A 17,365-nucleotide genomic window follows, 5' to 3' on the forward strand; every position below is an offset into this window, starting at 1 on the left:
GCTGTACACGCTTTGGGTGATGAAGCCCCACACATGGGGCTGCATTAGCAGTAACATAGTCAGCAGGTCAAGGGAAGTGATTATTCTCCTCTACTTTGCATTCCTGAGGCCACATCTGAAATACCGGTGTCTAAAATACCAGTTTTGGTCTTCCTGTAGAAAAGGGATTTGTATTTTAAACCAGTTAGTGAGGAGGCTGGGCTAGAGGACTTGCAGGATCCCTCACACCCTATCTGATTCTGTGCAAATACCCCATCAGTGAAGCGTTCCGATCTCTAGATGCGTTTGTTTGAATCTTGTTAACTTTCTTAACTGATCACTGTATTTTAGTAAGGTAAAGGACAAGAAGAGTTTAAGTGTAATCTGCACGATGGCCAGCACCATGTTTCAAACGATAAAAGATTGGTTAATTTTTATAATAAAACTTGTCATGTTTTAATCTTGATTGCCTGTGTTGGTTGCATTAGTTGAGGAGCTCCCTTCTGTGATGTTTCATCAGCCACTTGTATAACTTCGTGCCGCTTGGATAAGGCATTCACACGGCGTGCCTTTATGCATCTACTGAAGCTGAGTTAATACCTAGGCACCCTGAGGATTCAGTGGAGAGCACGTACTGTTTCTTGGCTCGGTTAAATGCTCTGGATTGTCCTCTCTGTCTGTGTAAGGATTCTAGCATCTTAGCTTTGATATTTGAATTTGATATCTAAGTTAGGCATTGTGAATGGCTTCTTTTCACGGCACCAAATTAAGTCTGTTTCCATGCTCCACTGTGTATCAATGCATAGGGCATGACAGATCTTCACTGTCTCAGTGGGATGTTGAAGAGATCATACCATAAGTCATTCCATTACAGCACTGTTGGGATCTTTGTCAGAGCCTTGGGTAAAAGGAACAGTATGCTGTTGAGAGGTGATTATTTCACTCAGTTTGCTTGAAGACAATAAAAGGATTTGTTTTGACCTTTTCTTTCTTTCTGAAGAGGTGAAACAGATTTACTGAAATGAAAGTGATGCAGAATTGTCCTATTGTCATCAGGTTTTAGTAGTTACCATGATGATTCAATCATAAAAGGAAAAGAAGGGAATCAGCCAATATATATTTAAGTCTTCAGACCAAGAATCTAATTTTTGTGAACAGCAAGTTTAATGCTTTACTACTCTTTTAACAGTAAAGTATATCAGTTAATATATATATCTATATCTATTAGGATACTTCGTCTTTTTAATATTGTGTGTGATGGGTATTTTATATGACCTTTTTTACCAAGTATATAGAGTTTAGTATTCATGTTCACCATCAAAATCCCTACAAATGAAAAATGTTAGGTTAATAACTTTTTCAGTAAGTCATGAATGAATGTCCTGCTTTCGGCCAGGTTAAACCACGTTAAACCACGCAATCAATAACCGCCTGTTAACCTCTATGTGTCATTTTGAATGCTTGTGTTGACATATATCTTAAATAAAGCAATAGAGGACTTCATCTTAGATCAGAGAATCCCAAGAAAATGCAGCAACTTCACAGAGCACTATTCTTGATTCAATAGTTTGCTTTCTTCTAGGTTAGTACCAAAAAGAAAGCTATGTAGCATGTAAGTATATATATCTAATTTGTAACTGTAGAAGGCAGCAGTGATATTTTCCATATTATATACAAAACAAACATATGCACAATCATTCAGATAATTATAATTGTCTTTCACAGTAGTATATGACTAAAATCTAATTCTCATGATACTCATGGGCACTTAAATAATCTAGGTAGCTTTCTGAAGTTTAGTTGCTGAAACTATTGCATGTCACATGTTTTAAATTTAGACCACTGTACTTCCATGCCACTACTTAATGAACTTCTGTTGTTCCTATTGAAAAATCTCATAGTAAAAAAGCATATCATACCAGCATTCAAATGTGGAGGATTTCATAGGTACATACACAGTGCCTAACTTACTGCAGATAGGAAGGAAAGCATTAGCGTTTGTGGAATAAAGTTGCTATAAACACGTAAAAGATGCATAAAAAAATTAATAAAATGCAATTACACATTAGCATGTATCAATGTTGTTTTGAGAAAGGGCCCTACATTCAAAAATTATTTAAAGAAACTTCTAAGTACATTTTTCAAATTCCTATGTCATAAAAGAGCTTAAAGGAAACATTGCTTAGAATGTTATGTAGAAAAGTATAGGAATACAAGAAATTAAAGCTAGGGAAGGCAGTTCTCTGCAACTTAATACATTCCTAGTAAATGAAACCAAAATGCAATAAAGAAAATAGTAATTTTGGTTTAAAAAATGTTTATGTTTGTTCAAAAAGATCTAATGCATACTTCCTGTATACACTACCTTAAGTTCAGTAAGTATGAACATAATATGTATATTCAGGGAGGTAAATGATCAGCACATATATATGCTGGTACAGAGAAAGTACTTATTGTATGTGTTGCTCCTGGTACTGCCCATTATTATCCTTCTTTTTGTTGCCTTTCTTTTGCTTTGTAAAGTTAAGACTCAAAACTTATCAAAAGGTTTAAAAATCACTGGAACACTGAGAAATATTGGGCAGTTTCAGAAAATTGACGTATCTTCCTTTACGGATATATTTCTTCTTACTGCAGATCTAATGCATTTGAAGTACTGGCACTCGATGGAGTTAGTACTGGGATACTTCAGTTTTATACAGCCCAGGAGAGTGCTGACTGGCTGAGAGCAATATCAACTAACATCAGTGATTTGACACTTCAAAATGTATGTTACTTTCTGCATATTTTCTTTTCTATGCTATTGTAAAATTATTTCTAATTTTCCAAGGGTAGAAAATAATTGACATTTAAGATACAGTATATAAAACGCATGTGTATGGGGAGAAGGAGAAAGGAAAGAGCAGGGAGAAGTTGTCTGGTTAATCAAAAGTATCAAGAAGTTTTCAAGACTTGCAGTGTTATTATAGAAGAGAGAGTGGTAGAAAATCAGATTGCATTTATTATTTTAAAGACTTTTAAAGGCAAACCATTTATCCTTTCTGGTCATTTCACAGAGCTTTAGATATGACCAAATATTTCATTTTTACATTTTTGTAATTAAAATGTGCTTGAAATTAGTATTTGTTGATTTTTGAAGTAGGCATGTGGAAATGCTGTAGCTAGTGAAGTATGACTTACAGAGGCTTATTGGGAGACAGTATTTTTTACCTCTCTAAGTTGCCTAAGAGTTGATTTATTTAAGGTCATATTATTCCATCTTTTTCCCCAGAAGTATAAAGGTGCTTATGCTGTTTTAAGTTATTCCTGTAAATTCACAAGAAGCATTTGCTATTGCAAGCAGAAGTATAAAATAATCCCTGGAGAAACAGAAAATTATTATTTGGACAGCACAGTATTATTCCAAGAATGGACAACTGAAAACTATTGAAGATTCTGGAATGAATCAGGAAGTTAAATAGGGAACTCGATAATGTACAATATTGAAAATATATTTCAGTCTTTTTGAAATGCTAGAAATCGATGATGAAAACATAGGAGCACAGCTGTCCCTGGAAGAATTGCCTGTGCAGGTTTTTAATCTTTTTTTTCTTTAGATGTGTTCAGGCTGTAACTTCTTTTATGAATTATGATTGAGTAGCATGTCTTTAATTTATGCTTTGTACTCTAGGTTGATGATTGCTTAGGTCTTCAGATTATATTGTGTAGAATTTGTATTGGATTTCAACATAAATCTTTGGTCAAAACAGATTATAAATCGAATTTACTTTTCTGCTCTTCAAAAGTTACTTGGAATCACATTTGATCACAATAGTTCACTTATTACACTAATTCTTTTTAAATATTCAGTTGCTTAAGCAATGTCTTCACAAAATCAAACATTTTTGCTTATGATGCATTCTTTATAAATATTCTCTATTCCCTATTTAGTGATTTACAACGTCTGCAGGGTATTCCTATTTGATAATTCTAAGAAAGTGATGTAAATTATTCATGATTTTTCATAATTCCTCCTGTGTGAATAGCAAAAAGTAGTGTATGGTAATATTTTTAGAGCAATTCCAGTTCATAGTTACTAAGCCCAATTATTTTGCTTTCTAAAGAAATGCACGAAATAAAAGCCACTCCAAGGATATATGTGAATAAGACAAAAAAAAGTGGCTATATATGCAAGCAGGTTTTATTAGTCATAGGGTTCTAGTCTGTTTTTTCAAATGCACTATGTGCAGTAGCATGTGTCCTGACATAGTAACATCACTGCATTGTGACCTGTCTGCAGCAATATTTTGTTATGTACCAAGTACTTGCATTGGTCTTATCTATCACAACAGTGAATTCTGTAAACAAAGTAGTCCACCTGGTGTTCATGTAGATGGCTGTTACGGGGAAGGGTCTGAGAAACAACAGCCGTGATAAATTCCCGTGTTTTGTGTTCTTAGTGAGATACAGAGTAAACTCCATACAGACCATATGAGAAGCGAGTAAACTTTTTGCTTGGACTTAGTGCTTTAGAGGTTTTGTCAGCTGTGCAGCCTGTGGTACAACTGGAAGGGTCTGGCCAGAGCATTATTTTAATTAGTGATCATCAGAACAGGAGATGTAATAGTGAGTGAGAATCCCTTTTATTGCAAACTCTTTTTTAAGACCAGGACTGTGAGGCTGGAGTGCAACTAAAGTGTACAGCAGAAGGCTGGAGAGCCCTCCCTGCCTCTGGGCAGCCAGAGGACACAGATGGTTTGACATCCACAGTGCTTAGGGCAAGGCCTTTGGATTAGGCTTCTTGAAAATCCATTTTGAATGCTTTTTATTACCTTAATACTGTCATTTCACAAATTGATGCTTTTCTTATCATACTTCTGAAATTGACGTTAGGGAATGGATCTGTAATTCCTCAGAGCTTTTTCCTGTTTCTGCACTTCTCCACTTCTGTAGAGTGTTTCCCCTATTCTCCAGGAGTACCTGAAGATAATCACTACTGGTTCAGAGATTATATCAGATAATCCATTATCTACTTATGGGTTATTTTCATGAGTCCTTGCTGACTCTAAGTTCAATTGCTTCTCCAAATATTTAAACTATTCATTTCCTATTCTGTCCTATGCCATCATCTGTGTATACAAATTAATTGCTAGATACATGGTCACAATGGACCTTCTTGCTGACACTGTTAGCAAAAGGAATGTCAGCATTCTTACCTGACTTATTACTAAGTATTTAAGCAATACTTTCCATTGTTCACTTTTTACCTCCACACATTTTTAGATTTCGTGCTGATACTTGTTTCTTGACTTCAGCAACTCGTCTTGCATCTTAGTCATTCTTACTTCATCTGTGCCTGTTCATGCTACTCTTATATACATCCTTTGTCATACACATTTGCATACCATTTTGAATCATTTCTTTTAGAATTTTAGTTCTTAAAGAGCTCCTGATACAGACTAATTGTTTTCTTACAGTGCACCCTATCTTTCCTGTAGCACTTTACCCTAATGTACTTTATTTTGCTATTTTACCCTAATATAGTCTTGTTCAGCAACTGGCAGCTCTTTGTCAGATCTCCTGCTGATGTCAGAAGACAATCCTAATGTAGGCAGCACAAAAATAGCTCTGCCACAATGTGACACTTCTGCTAATGTCAGACTACTCTTTTGAAGTACTGAATCATCTAACTTCTATGCAAAGGCAAGCTCTCTGGGGATCAAGTGTAAAGGAGTAGTCATCTTTCAGTAGTGAAGATGTGAGAAGTCGTCACTGCATAAGGATGCTACCCCTGGATGTTAACATATCTAGAAAGTGTTACTTGGTAGATGAGAAATAATGATTCTGGTACTAGCCTGTAGAGAACTAGTTCTTATAAGACAGAGGAGCACAGGGAATACTGCAACATGGAGAAAGATGTAAGGGTATCTTTTCAGCCCTCCTTACTAATATATGCCTTGTATGCTTAGCTCAGAAAATCTCCTAGTAACAGCTTTACAAGCAGTATGGATTACTTTTTTTTCTAAGGACCCTTGCCCAAAATTATTCATCACTCTGTTAATATTATTGTTTTTCACATAGTTTTCTACCAGCATGAAACTTCACTGTCATCTTCCTTTGTGGTTCTATCCCCAATCATCTCAATGTTCTCAAAGCTCTTCACATTTACCTTTGGCAGAAATAAACAGAGACGAATCAGCACCTTGCATTTATTTCTTCGTACACCTCTTTTGTCACAGCAGGAGGTACAGTTGAAGAAACTGAGGGGAGGGAGGGAACAGAAACTGGCAGTGAAGCTGCCATGGTGAAACAAGAAGCACAGGAAACAAGTTGATCTGCATGTGCTTCTCACTGCTCCTGTTCTTAATTTGTTCAATTAGAGGGTTCTTTGTAGGCTGAAGTGTCAATGCTGTGCTGGAGATGGTTTTTTTAGGAGGGAGTTCTTTGGAATAATTTATATTTCTCTGTTTTGCACCATTCAGATAGCCAGCTATTAAATATGTACAGCTTTTCTCATGGATCATAATTATTTTCTTTGAAACATAACACGGAATGTTAATGTAGTCACAATCAGTAGAAGCACCTAAAGGTAATGCTGCTAGTTCATTTACATTATAGAGACTTGTTTCTTATATTTGTAACTTTTTCAAGGCTTTATTTTTTTTCCCCAGTATATTCTAATGGTGTTATTTTTAAAAAGAATATTCACAAATGAGTGGTTCATAAGCAGGTAAGAGAACAAGTTAAGATGTAGTTGTTCCACTTTAAACATTATTTATGATTTTTATAAATAATTCCTGCAGTTTCCTTGGAGGATGGTAGAACTTAAAATTTGGCTTCAAAACGGGGTTATTAATCCAGATCATATTTATGCCTTTGATGGCTTTTTTAATTGTCTACATCATAGTGTGTAAACCTTTTCTTTTATGCCTTTATGTATACGTATATCTAAGTGATACTCCATATCGCAGTGGAGTGGAATTTCTGTTTGAATAGGGAGACACTTATGAAATATGAGCTTTGAACATCCATATAAAAAAAGAAAAAGGATTGGGAGGGTCTTGCTTTCTTTACACAGCAGAATGTGGGGTACATGTAGATGGAAAGAAAATCCTTGTGTATAGGAAGCAGTATACAAATTCAACTGCCTCAATGACGATAGAAATAATTCTATTCCTTGGCTGAAAACACGCTTATATTTCTTCACTGCTGCTTTATTTGTTGTTTTTAAACTCAAAAATTTCCATTTGAATGTAACACAGTTGAAACCACTGAGGTTGTACAGGGAAGTCAGTAAGGATAGGAATCACATCACCTAAATTCAGCCAAGCAACAAGCAGTCGCATAGGATCCTCTTATGGCCAGGAAAAAAAAATATGTGCCTGTCAAGATCATTCTTACTCTCTGCTGTCTGCTGGAATGAGAATATAGGTATATTAGATGTATAACTCTTTCCTTTTTTGGCTTGCCAAAGTTAAGTGAGATAAATCCCAGCTCGGGAGGTATTTAGATTTAGGTATATGGTTCTGAATCATTTCCTCCCCATTCTTGCCCCGCATGTATTCATTTAGGACAGAGTATAGGAATTACAACCGCTTAATAGTTCCTTTTCCAAGTTGCCTGCAGTCTTTGCAGATCCAGGTTTTTGGTTTTAGTTCCCCTGCTGTCTCCAATTCCCATTACTGTACTGCAGTGCTGAAAGCTCATGCGCTGCCAGCAAGGTGTAGCATATCCCATTTGTATTCCTGTCTCCACAGCACCAGCTGTGGAGTCGTAGAGAACATGGGGTGCCAGGTGAAGTGGAGAGTGCATACTTCTCTCCTCAGCCCCATGACATAGGGACATAATGTGATGTAGAAGGAGATCTTTCCTCTCCCCCTACACTTACGTCAGGGCTGCAGCCATCCCTGCTTTGAATAGGGAATGAGCTAAGACTGTGCAGTGAATAGCTGTGGAGTCCAAAGCATTCTTCCCTATTGCCCTTACCAATGGGAAGCTGGACTGGTTATGAGGATGCTCTTCACAATACTCTACCCTCATTCTGCAGAAAACCTGCATGGCCAGTCTAACACACATTTTTCCAGGCACATCTGAACACAATAAAATAAATAAAAACAAAAAACCAAAACCGCCAAATTTCTTCCTATCATATAGGGAGCTTAAGTAGTTTGAACCAAAAAAGAGAGTGAAAGGAGACAGGGTCCCCGCTAGCCCTGTTTATTTGCACTGGTTTATGCTATAATCATGTTATTATACAGCATGTCTTTGGCCACCTGCAAGAACATATTATTTTCTGTCTGTGTAACATGGCTTCTGTGTGGTTACTTTGTGTATATCTTTGTGTCTGAAGCACTGGAGAAAGGTTGAAGCTGAATATGGGTAGGGTGTGATAGCATTCATACTGACCTTAAAGCATTCCAGGTGCCTTCTCATTATGTCCTGCACAACTGCTCAGGATTAAGCCTATTACCAAATCAGACTGGTGAGGTCTGCCTCCTTCTGCAACACCGGGCATGTCACCAACGTGTTTTATCCAGGTTACAGAGTGGGGTTCTTGAGTACCCACTGATTTGGTACTGCCGGGGCCCTGAGAGCACCAAGAAGCTCTGCCACCTCTTCCCCCTCCCAAAGTGCTCCAGGCCACCTCTGGCATGGTGCAGCCCTGCAGCCTGGGGTCAGGCTGCTGTAGGCAGAGCTGTGCACGAGAGCTGCAAGGAACCTTGCTGGGGGCCCCCCCCGTCTGCTTGGCAGCTGCGTGTCAGCTCCATGCTCATCACCAGTCCTCATCTGTGCTATGGTGCAGGAGCCAGCACCTGCAGGCTGTGACCCGCCTGTTGTGGTGGTCCCCATTCCTCCTCTGGGGTGGTTGGGAGGTGGTAGGGAGCATGGCAGGGCCCCTTCAAGGTGTCAGCAGGCCCTCCCAGCACTCTACCCAAGCTAACAGCCAGGTCTGGCAGATGCCCTAGGCTCCCAGCAGGTCTGGCCACCTCATCCCCAGAGCCTCAGTCGCTCCCAGCTGTCTGACCCACCAGCACACCTGCACCGTTTGACCACACGATTCAATTCAAACAGGCTGCAAAAGTGAGCGTATAGGGGAGAAGGAGCCCTAATGGCCCATGATGGGTTAGGATTGACTGGTGAGTTCCTGCAGCCCTGAGCCTTGGTATCACCCTGTGTCCATACAGCCAAGGCTCCTGCTGTCATCCTGTACTCCTCCACATTGCGTTTTGTTCGAGGGTCATTTTGTTTACAGTCATAGATAATTCACTGTATGCAGAATAAAGATGTGTTATTGCCATCTGTTAGCTACAAGTGTGCGTGGGTATATACAGTTTATATACTTCATATATATACCTGTAGCTTTTATATATTCATGTCATTAGATCCCACAGCTGTACTTTACTAAACTCAAGTAGGCAGTAGTCTCATGGTCATTAGATGTTTATTTTATAGCTAAACAAGCTATAATACAGCTGCAAACAGTCCAAGGCAAGTCCAGACCAACCCTGACACATCCTGAGGTCTGTGTCATGAGCATAACACAAAGCCTGTTGGCTTCTTACAGGTGTACTGGCTCTGGCTGGGATGGAGGCAACTTTTTTAGCAGCTGTATGGTGCTGTGTTTTGTATTTGTGGCTAAACCAATGTTAATTACACACCAGTGTTTTGACTGTTGCTGAGCAGTGCTTGCATAGCATCAAGGCTTTTGACTTTTTCTCACTCTGACACACCCCACCTTCCCCAGCAAGGGATGGGCAAGGAATTGGAAAGGGACACAGTTGGGACCGCTGACCCAAATTGGCCAAAGAGATACTGCATACCATATAACATTGTGCTTAGCAATAGGAGTGACGTAGCAGACAAAGGTGGGGGTTTCTTGTCCAAGGTGACTGTTGCTTGGAGACCGGTTGGGCATCAGTCTGCTTGTGGGAGGTAGCAAGTGATTACCTTTATATCAGTTGGTTTTGTCCTGTTTCCTTCACTTATCAAGCTCTCTTTTTCTTGACCCACAAGTTTCCTTACTTTTGCTCTTCCTATACTCTCACCCTTCCTCCTGGGAGGGGTAAGGGAGTCAGCAGCTGTGTGGGTGCTCAGCTGCTGGCCAGAGTCAACCCACCACAACAAGCAATGGTATTACCATATTTATTGAGCTACAAGACTGCAGACATGCTCTCCTTCCAAATACGATCCACAGATTTGATCTTACAGATCTGGTATGGCCAGGATACAAGTGATAGCCCTGGATTTCTTCTGCTCTTTTCCTGTAGCAATTGCAGTTTTCCCTGTGCATAGCTATAGCTTTTGGTCTTCTATCACAAGCCTTTCATTTGTTACAAAAAAAGCCTTTTTGACGACAAGATCCTTTGGAAGTACTCAACTGTAGGACAGTTTGAAGCTTACATCCTTGCATATAGGGGAGTCTGTCTTTCCAGTCCAATCTTTTTTCTGTCTAGATTCCATATCGTTACTACACTTACTGTGTTTTAAAGAATGGAATATCAGGGTTTGTCCACCACTCATCTATGTAAACTAAGACTGCCAAAGAAAAGCCACAATCAGCAAAACTCTTCATTATCTGAACAGAGGGGAAGAAGAAAGATATGTAACTTTATCTTGAAGAGTAAACTAAAAGGAAAGCCTAAACAATATTCCCTTCATCTTTAAACTTACACTCTATGGCCTTCATTTCACAAGTACTTAATCACATGCCTCATTTATAGATCTGCTTAAGCAATTGTTTAACTAAGAACTAAGTGAGGTGTCTACAATACAGTATAATATTTTCACTCGGAGTGGCAAAGTTAAATTCATAAATGCAAATCTTTATAAAGGATTTAATAAAAACTCTGATAAAAGGCTTCCCATCTTTTGAGTCCTTGGTTTTGTAGATTTAGTCTAATAGTAGAAATCTAGTATTTAAGCACTGAATGATTTAATTTCTTATACATATAATTTGGAAATATTACTACAGTGTTCAATAACTAAGTCAATGCTAATTGCATCACAGAAACTCTTAAGCGTATTAATAACTCTGTGTATTCTTCCATCTCTCTTTCATAGATGAAAATGGCAAATAAATGCTGTTCTCCCTCAGACCAGGTAAGACTTTCATTATATTATCCATTTTTTAAAAAATTCTTGTCATGGCGTTAAGTTGCACAATTGTAGAGCTTACATACACACATTTAGTCAGTTTTAAAAGTCTAAAACAAAGCTTTCTATGGTTTGAAGTTCTGAAATGACCTACTTAATACAGCAGATTGTTACTGAACCACAGTAATGAGTAGAATCCTCCACTGTAGACCTAAAAAGTGGATTAGATGGAGCCATGAAATAAATGGTCTTGGAAAGCATAGTGTATGTTTGCATGCAATATTGCAGCAGTGAGTCTGACAAGGTAACTCTGTATTTATATCACATACGTTGCACAGATAGCCAAGGAGTGTATTACAAATTCAATCTGTTTTGCATGTGTCATGCTGAGCAGACTACGTTTGCCATGACTGTTTGTCTGGGACTTTTGGAGCTCAGGAGCCTGATGAGATATTTCTTCTGCTCCAACTAGCCAAATATCCTGAAGATCCAGATGAATTTACTGCATTGGGAAGTACTCTTACTTCTTGTAGCATTGCAAAGAGTTTTTTCATTTACTTTGTAAGATATAATAGTAGCATTTTCCACGCTAATTCTGTAATTCTGGAAAGTACTTTGGAGCTTGTATTATAAAACTAATGAGTTTCACTTACGAGTGCTTTCATTGCATCAATCTGGCATTGAGTCCTTACTCAGGAACAAAGAGCCTAATCCCTGCTGTTTCCAAAAAATAATGGGTTTGTAGATTATAAAAGTGAAAATTAGGCAAGGTGACTTTTATAGTGGTTTACTGCAGAATTTATTATGGAATTTTATTACAGAAGTCAAAGACTGAGTCAAAAATTCTTCATATCAGGGTCAACTAAATATTTATTAGTTCCAACAGCTTGTATATTCTTCCGTATGTCACCGTTTTGTCATCATATTTGTAAAATGTACTTGGACATTTATAGACTGTCCTAGGAATTATTAAAAATATTGAACCATTCACATTTTCTTACACAGGAAACTGTTTTCTTATATTTGGGTTGGTACTTTGAAAAAAAATGTACCTCAAAAACCACTACAGACTTTAATTCTATGTATAGTAGATAATCAGGTTACCCCCAAAACCAAAATAAATACCTATTCTTTATTAGAAGAGAGCATTTAATTACTTTCTTTGCCATGGCTTTTAATTATTAATTAAACTGATATGAAAAACGGGTGATTATGAATGCCAGGGGAAAAGGTATTGAATTTGGATCTTTTGTTGGATGAACTCTCTACTACAAGTAGCTTAGTAACTACTCAAAGTTTATTCATATTACTTTAGGCACACATAATGGGTTTAGTTGAAAAAAGGAAGACGTATTCTTCCTCAATTTTTAAAATATATTGGGGACAGCCATACAACCCTATCACTACCTAATTTGATTTCCTAAATAAACGGGCTAGTCTCCATGAACTGCCTAGATAGTGCAGAAAATTTTTCTGTTCCAGAGAGATGTTCAAATGTGGAACTTGCTATCAACACTTTAAATCATCCTTTATAGGAGCCTCTTTTTCTGTCTTGACTATACTGAGGTCCTAAAAAGAGTAGCCTCTTAGCGTATCATCTAAAGTAGGTACCTAAAGTTAGGCAGTACAAGCCTATCCCACTTTTTCCATTCCAAGTATGAAACGAAGGGAAGATACAATTAGGACCTTAATTTCAGGAGTTGAAAATTTAAGGTGGTACTGACAGCAACAAGCATTGGATAGTTCTCTGCCAAAAAGTAAGAAAAAATAATGTTTATAATGAATTTGGGCACATCAAGTAAATAAAACAAAATATTTTAAAGGAGCAATGTAAAAAATTCAGACTTTAAAATGTCCTGACAAAATTTGCTTTAAAGCAACCAAAATGTGAATCTCTCATATATACACACACACATATATATATATATATATGTGTGTGTGTATCACAGAGGAATAAAAGACAATTTGGCAATGATAACTAAAAACAGAAGAGAACTTGATCTGCCCTAGATTAATGGAGCCTATTAATGTCAGTTATATAATGTTTGTACAAACCTGAATGGCTCTTGTTAATGCAATTGATTTAAAATTCAGAGAAAGAATAAGCTTAAGAGATTGAAGGTCACTTGAAGAGCTTCCTTGAAGTAAAATCGCTGATAGCTGCAAATTTATCTTTGCTTTTGAGTATGGACATTCCTGAAGAATTAAACAGGTCCTTAGAGTTTCATTATTGTGTCGCCTGTGGTGAGTTTTCTTCATTGCCTTTAGAGTCCAACTTAATCTTTTGTAAAGGAACAAAGTTGGATCAGGATAGGTTTTGTTCAGATTCTGTTTTTCATAGGTCATTAACAAACTGAGATTCAGGGTTAAGAACGTAAAAAATTACTTTGCTAAACCTAGCTTTCTTCCTTGTCTTTCATATTGCCCCTGACTGGTTTTACTGGAAACCGAGTCTTCAAAACATGATGAATTCCATGGGCATATAACTAAAGAGAACTGGAAAGTGAAAGGACTAAGATATTGGTTCCCAGGTCTAAACCAGCTGTATTCATGGTCTCTTTGCCAAAAGAAGATGTCAAATAGAGTTAGGACTTTGCCCTGTTTCTACGATCCAAAGTTAGAAAGAGGCAGTAGGAAAGGTAGTAGTAGTTGTAGTTATTATGAATATATTTGTACTGTTAAAATAAATAGTACAAGGTCATGAAATTAATTGGCATGGTCTGACTACTTCCACACGTTTAACTTCTCTTCTCCCACCATAGCAGGGTGTCTGCATTTAAACTGCCTATTGGAAATTATTCCCACTAATGCTTGAATTGGGAATTGTTTGGAGAGTTCTGGTTATCCCAGGGCAGGTCATGCTAGTTAGTCCATATTGAGGACTAAAGGGTTTTTAACAAATATACAGGGATTACACAGATTTGAAAGGTATTAAATAGGTACCACTGCTGAAGCTCTGGCTTTAAGTGTATATGTAACCTGTGTAGATGACAAAGTACATGGCATCTACACACTGCATACTTTTAGAGCATGTTGGTGCTCCACAAGAAGAGAGGGGGATTGAGCCAGTTTGTACATTATTTTATTGAGTGTGGAGGATGTTTACAGCCACCATTCTCCCAATATTATAACTTTTGATTCTGCTTGATTTAGTTTATTACAGTGAGAGACTTGAAAGCACTTGATTCTGTGTTATCTGTAGGCAGTTAGATTTGGGACTCGATTTTCAAAAAGATACACACTGCTGGATTGCTCTGTATTTTTTATGAAACAGTAAATTAGGCAATTCTCTCTCTGTACAGAAAAACTACTTGCAAGGTTCTTTATTTTGTTTACTGGGTGGTTTTTTTATGTTTTTAAAACTAATATGATAATTTCCTGTCCTTCACTAAAACAATACAGTTTCGTCTCAGCAGAAATAGGAAAATACTGATCAGATATTAAGACTATGTATATTTTTTCTTGTGATGCTATGAAAGATTTTCACTACTGCCTAGGATGTCTCTTCCCTTGTTTGTTTTGATTTTTTGCAGGGACCTCTTCACTGACCTCCAGAGGAAGTCATACAGAAAATGCAATCTAGAGACAAGGATTGTAAAAGCATAGCATGTGATAGTACCAGGAAGGCCAGGACACAGATTAAGATGCAACCAGCAAGGGATAGATGGGTAACAAAAAATTACCCTCTAAGTGCATTAATAGGAAGAAGACAAAGGAAAATGTTTGTCTTCTACTCAGCATATCAGAGGTCAGCCTTCACTAAAAAGGTCAACTACAAAAGATGGTTATTGCAAATAATACTAGCAAACCCCAATAAAATCTCAGATTACAATACAAAGGGAAGTTTTGGTGGTATGTATGCTTTTAATGCCTGGTGATATTTGAAAAACTGGTCAAAGTAGTCTCAGAGCTATTGTCAAGATATTTCAGGGAATTTGTGTCTGCCAGGTGACATCTCAAAACATTAGGAAAGGGCAAAATTCATGGCTGTTAATGCAAAAAGAAAGAGAAGTTGGAGAATTAGAGACTAGTCAATTTGACTTCAATGTCTGGAAAGAATTTTGAAATAAATAAACAAAATATTGATATGCAGCTGCATGATAACGAATGAGTGCCCTGAAGGATTTGTCAAGAATAAATAGTGACAACCAATCCAATTTCCTCCTGTGATAGTATAACACATCTTGTGGATGGGTGACAGGTGGTTGCTGCAACGTATCTCGATTCCAGTAAGGTTTATGACATTTCTTGACATGACAATACTTTAAACAAGTATTATGTGGATTTGGTTGTACAGACTTTGTTGGATAATCCCATAATAGGTATAAATGATTCACTTTCAAAGCTGACATAATCACTAGAAGTCCTGAAAAGGTCTGTCCTGGATCCAATTCCTTTGAATACTTCCTTTACAGTGCATTAGCAAAAATAAGCCTACTAGTTTGGCAGACATGAAGCTTTAAAATACAGTTTTAGACCTAAGAATGATCTTGACATATTGAAGAATGAATCTGAAAAACAAGGTGGAAGCCAATTAGGGTACAGCACATAGGCAAGAATAATCAAGTATATGTGAGAGGCTGTGGGAAACAACTGGAGATGTTGCTAGAAAATACTTGTAAAGTATATGGGGATGCAAATTCTTTTAGGGAGGTTTGGTCCATACTCCATTGCCTTGCTAGCACTTAGGGAGGCCATCCCAGATGCCCCTGTCTGCAGAAGCCAGTCTGAGAGCGACAATAAGAAAAACAACAGGTTCTTTGTTATGATTTATTATTACATTTTATTATTACATCAGCCTGTGGTAATCAGGGACAGGGCTGATCAACAGAGACCCCCAAAAACCCCATTCATATGGTATACCCTTTATTCCTTTTTCCGCCTCCCAAGTAAGGAACCTACCCATCTTTCACTCCTTCTTCATTGGCTCTTGTTTTTTCTGATTTTTTACATGCTCATTTAGTTATTTCAGCCTTAATCTGTGATACCACCACCACTGTCTGTAAGTCAGCACCCCTTTTTCATTATCTTTTGACATTCTTCACCCATTCTTCACTTCCTTTTCATATATTTCACCTGCTAGTTTATCTCCTTATTGTTTTATTAGTATAGCCACAGGCTTGAGATAGCCAGCGAACTTCTCCCTTTGCATTGTATGCAATGTCCACTAGTTTCTCACATTGTTACCTTGTCAGTTTAACATCAGGCCAGGGCTGGCCATTTACCTGCATGCCACAACAACCATGTCTCCTTTGTGGCTTTTGAGAAAGAGGCAAGCTTCGTGGGCTGTACCTAAGTGAGTTACTGCAAGACATGCAAAGCGTTCCTTTTGCTGTAAGGCCTTGGCAGGAGTACTGCATCTGATTTTGTGCACTATGTTTCTGAAAAGTTATTGACCAGAGGTTTTCCACGGCCTCTGTGGACAGGTTGAAAGAAAGACAGGGAAAGAGGTATTTAAAAAATATTCAGGAATGATAGCTTTGTGCTCAGAGAATAACATGAAAAGAAGCTACTGGAGATCCTCAGGACATTAAGGAAGCATTTTTTTAAACATGGGTACTGCATTTTGGAGAGGGTAATGTACTAAATTTCTCAGAGGCCTCCTTTCCACTCTGTTTTTGATAATTACATCATCCTAATTCTAAATAAGGAACTTTTCAAATATGGACGGTTTTCCCATTGTTCCTCATAGTAGGACCGCTGCCCCAGGTATGCCATGAACATGTTTGCTTGGCTTCATCCTGCAGAACTAAAGAAACCCTGCACATACTCTTGTAAGACCAGTTTCTCTTTTTCTTTTTTTTTCTTTTCATTTTCTCAAAAAAAGAGAAAAACGTTTTAAAAATATATCATATAACACTAAATTTACTTTCTCCTAATTGTTAGTCTGGAAAAGTTAGATTTTTGCAGACTATAATTTTACAATGTACACCTGTAGAAAGGGAGCAGGACTAAATGCATTACGTTTTGAATAGTAGCCATTTGGACATAACTGAATGCAACTGATGTACAATGGAAACTATTAATGTAATGTATCAAAACTGCTAGCATTCCAAACTGGTTTTTTATTTTTTTTTGTTTTTAGTTAATCATTACATATGTGAAAGGACTGCTTCCCCCCCCCCCCCCCAGTATCTGTACTTTTCAAAACATGCAGTCTACTACTTGCTTTGCAAAAGACAAAAAAAAAAAAAAAAATTACTTAAGCTACCTCAAGATGTACTTGTCTTTGCTTTCCTAATTTTGTATTGTTCCATTGTGCTTCATGGTATGACACTTGTTCTTAACTTGCAGGCCATGCTGGCATCTGTTC

General features: G+C 37.6%; 1 protein-coding gene across 1 annotated transcript in view; it reads left to right on the plus strand.

Moving 5' to 3' along the window:
- The window catches only part of SNTG2 (syntrophin gamma 2), a 304,975-nt gene that overhangs the window by 235,395 nt on the left and 52,215 nt on the right, over positions 1-17,365 (plus strand). Inside the window, exons 10-11 of the mRNA XM_049818624.1 lie at positions 2,617-2,746; positions 11,020-11,058. Of these exons, the coding sequence (XP_049674581.1) occupies positions 2,617-2,746; positions 11,020-11,058 (169 nt within the window). The remainder of the gene's footprint in view (positions 1-2,616; positions 2,747-11,019; positions 11,059-17,365) is intronic.

This window comes from Accipiter gentilis, chromosome 16, assembly GCF_929443795.1.
Source record: "Accipiter gentilis chromosome 16, bAccGen1.1, whole genome shotgun sequence".
NCBI lineage: Eukaryota > Metazoa > Chordata > Aves > Accipitriformes > Accipitridae > Astur > Astur gentilis.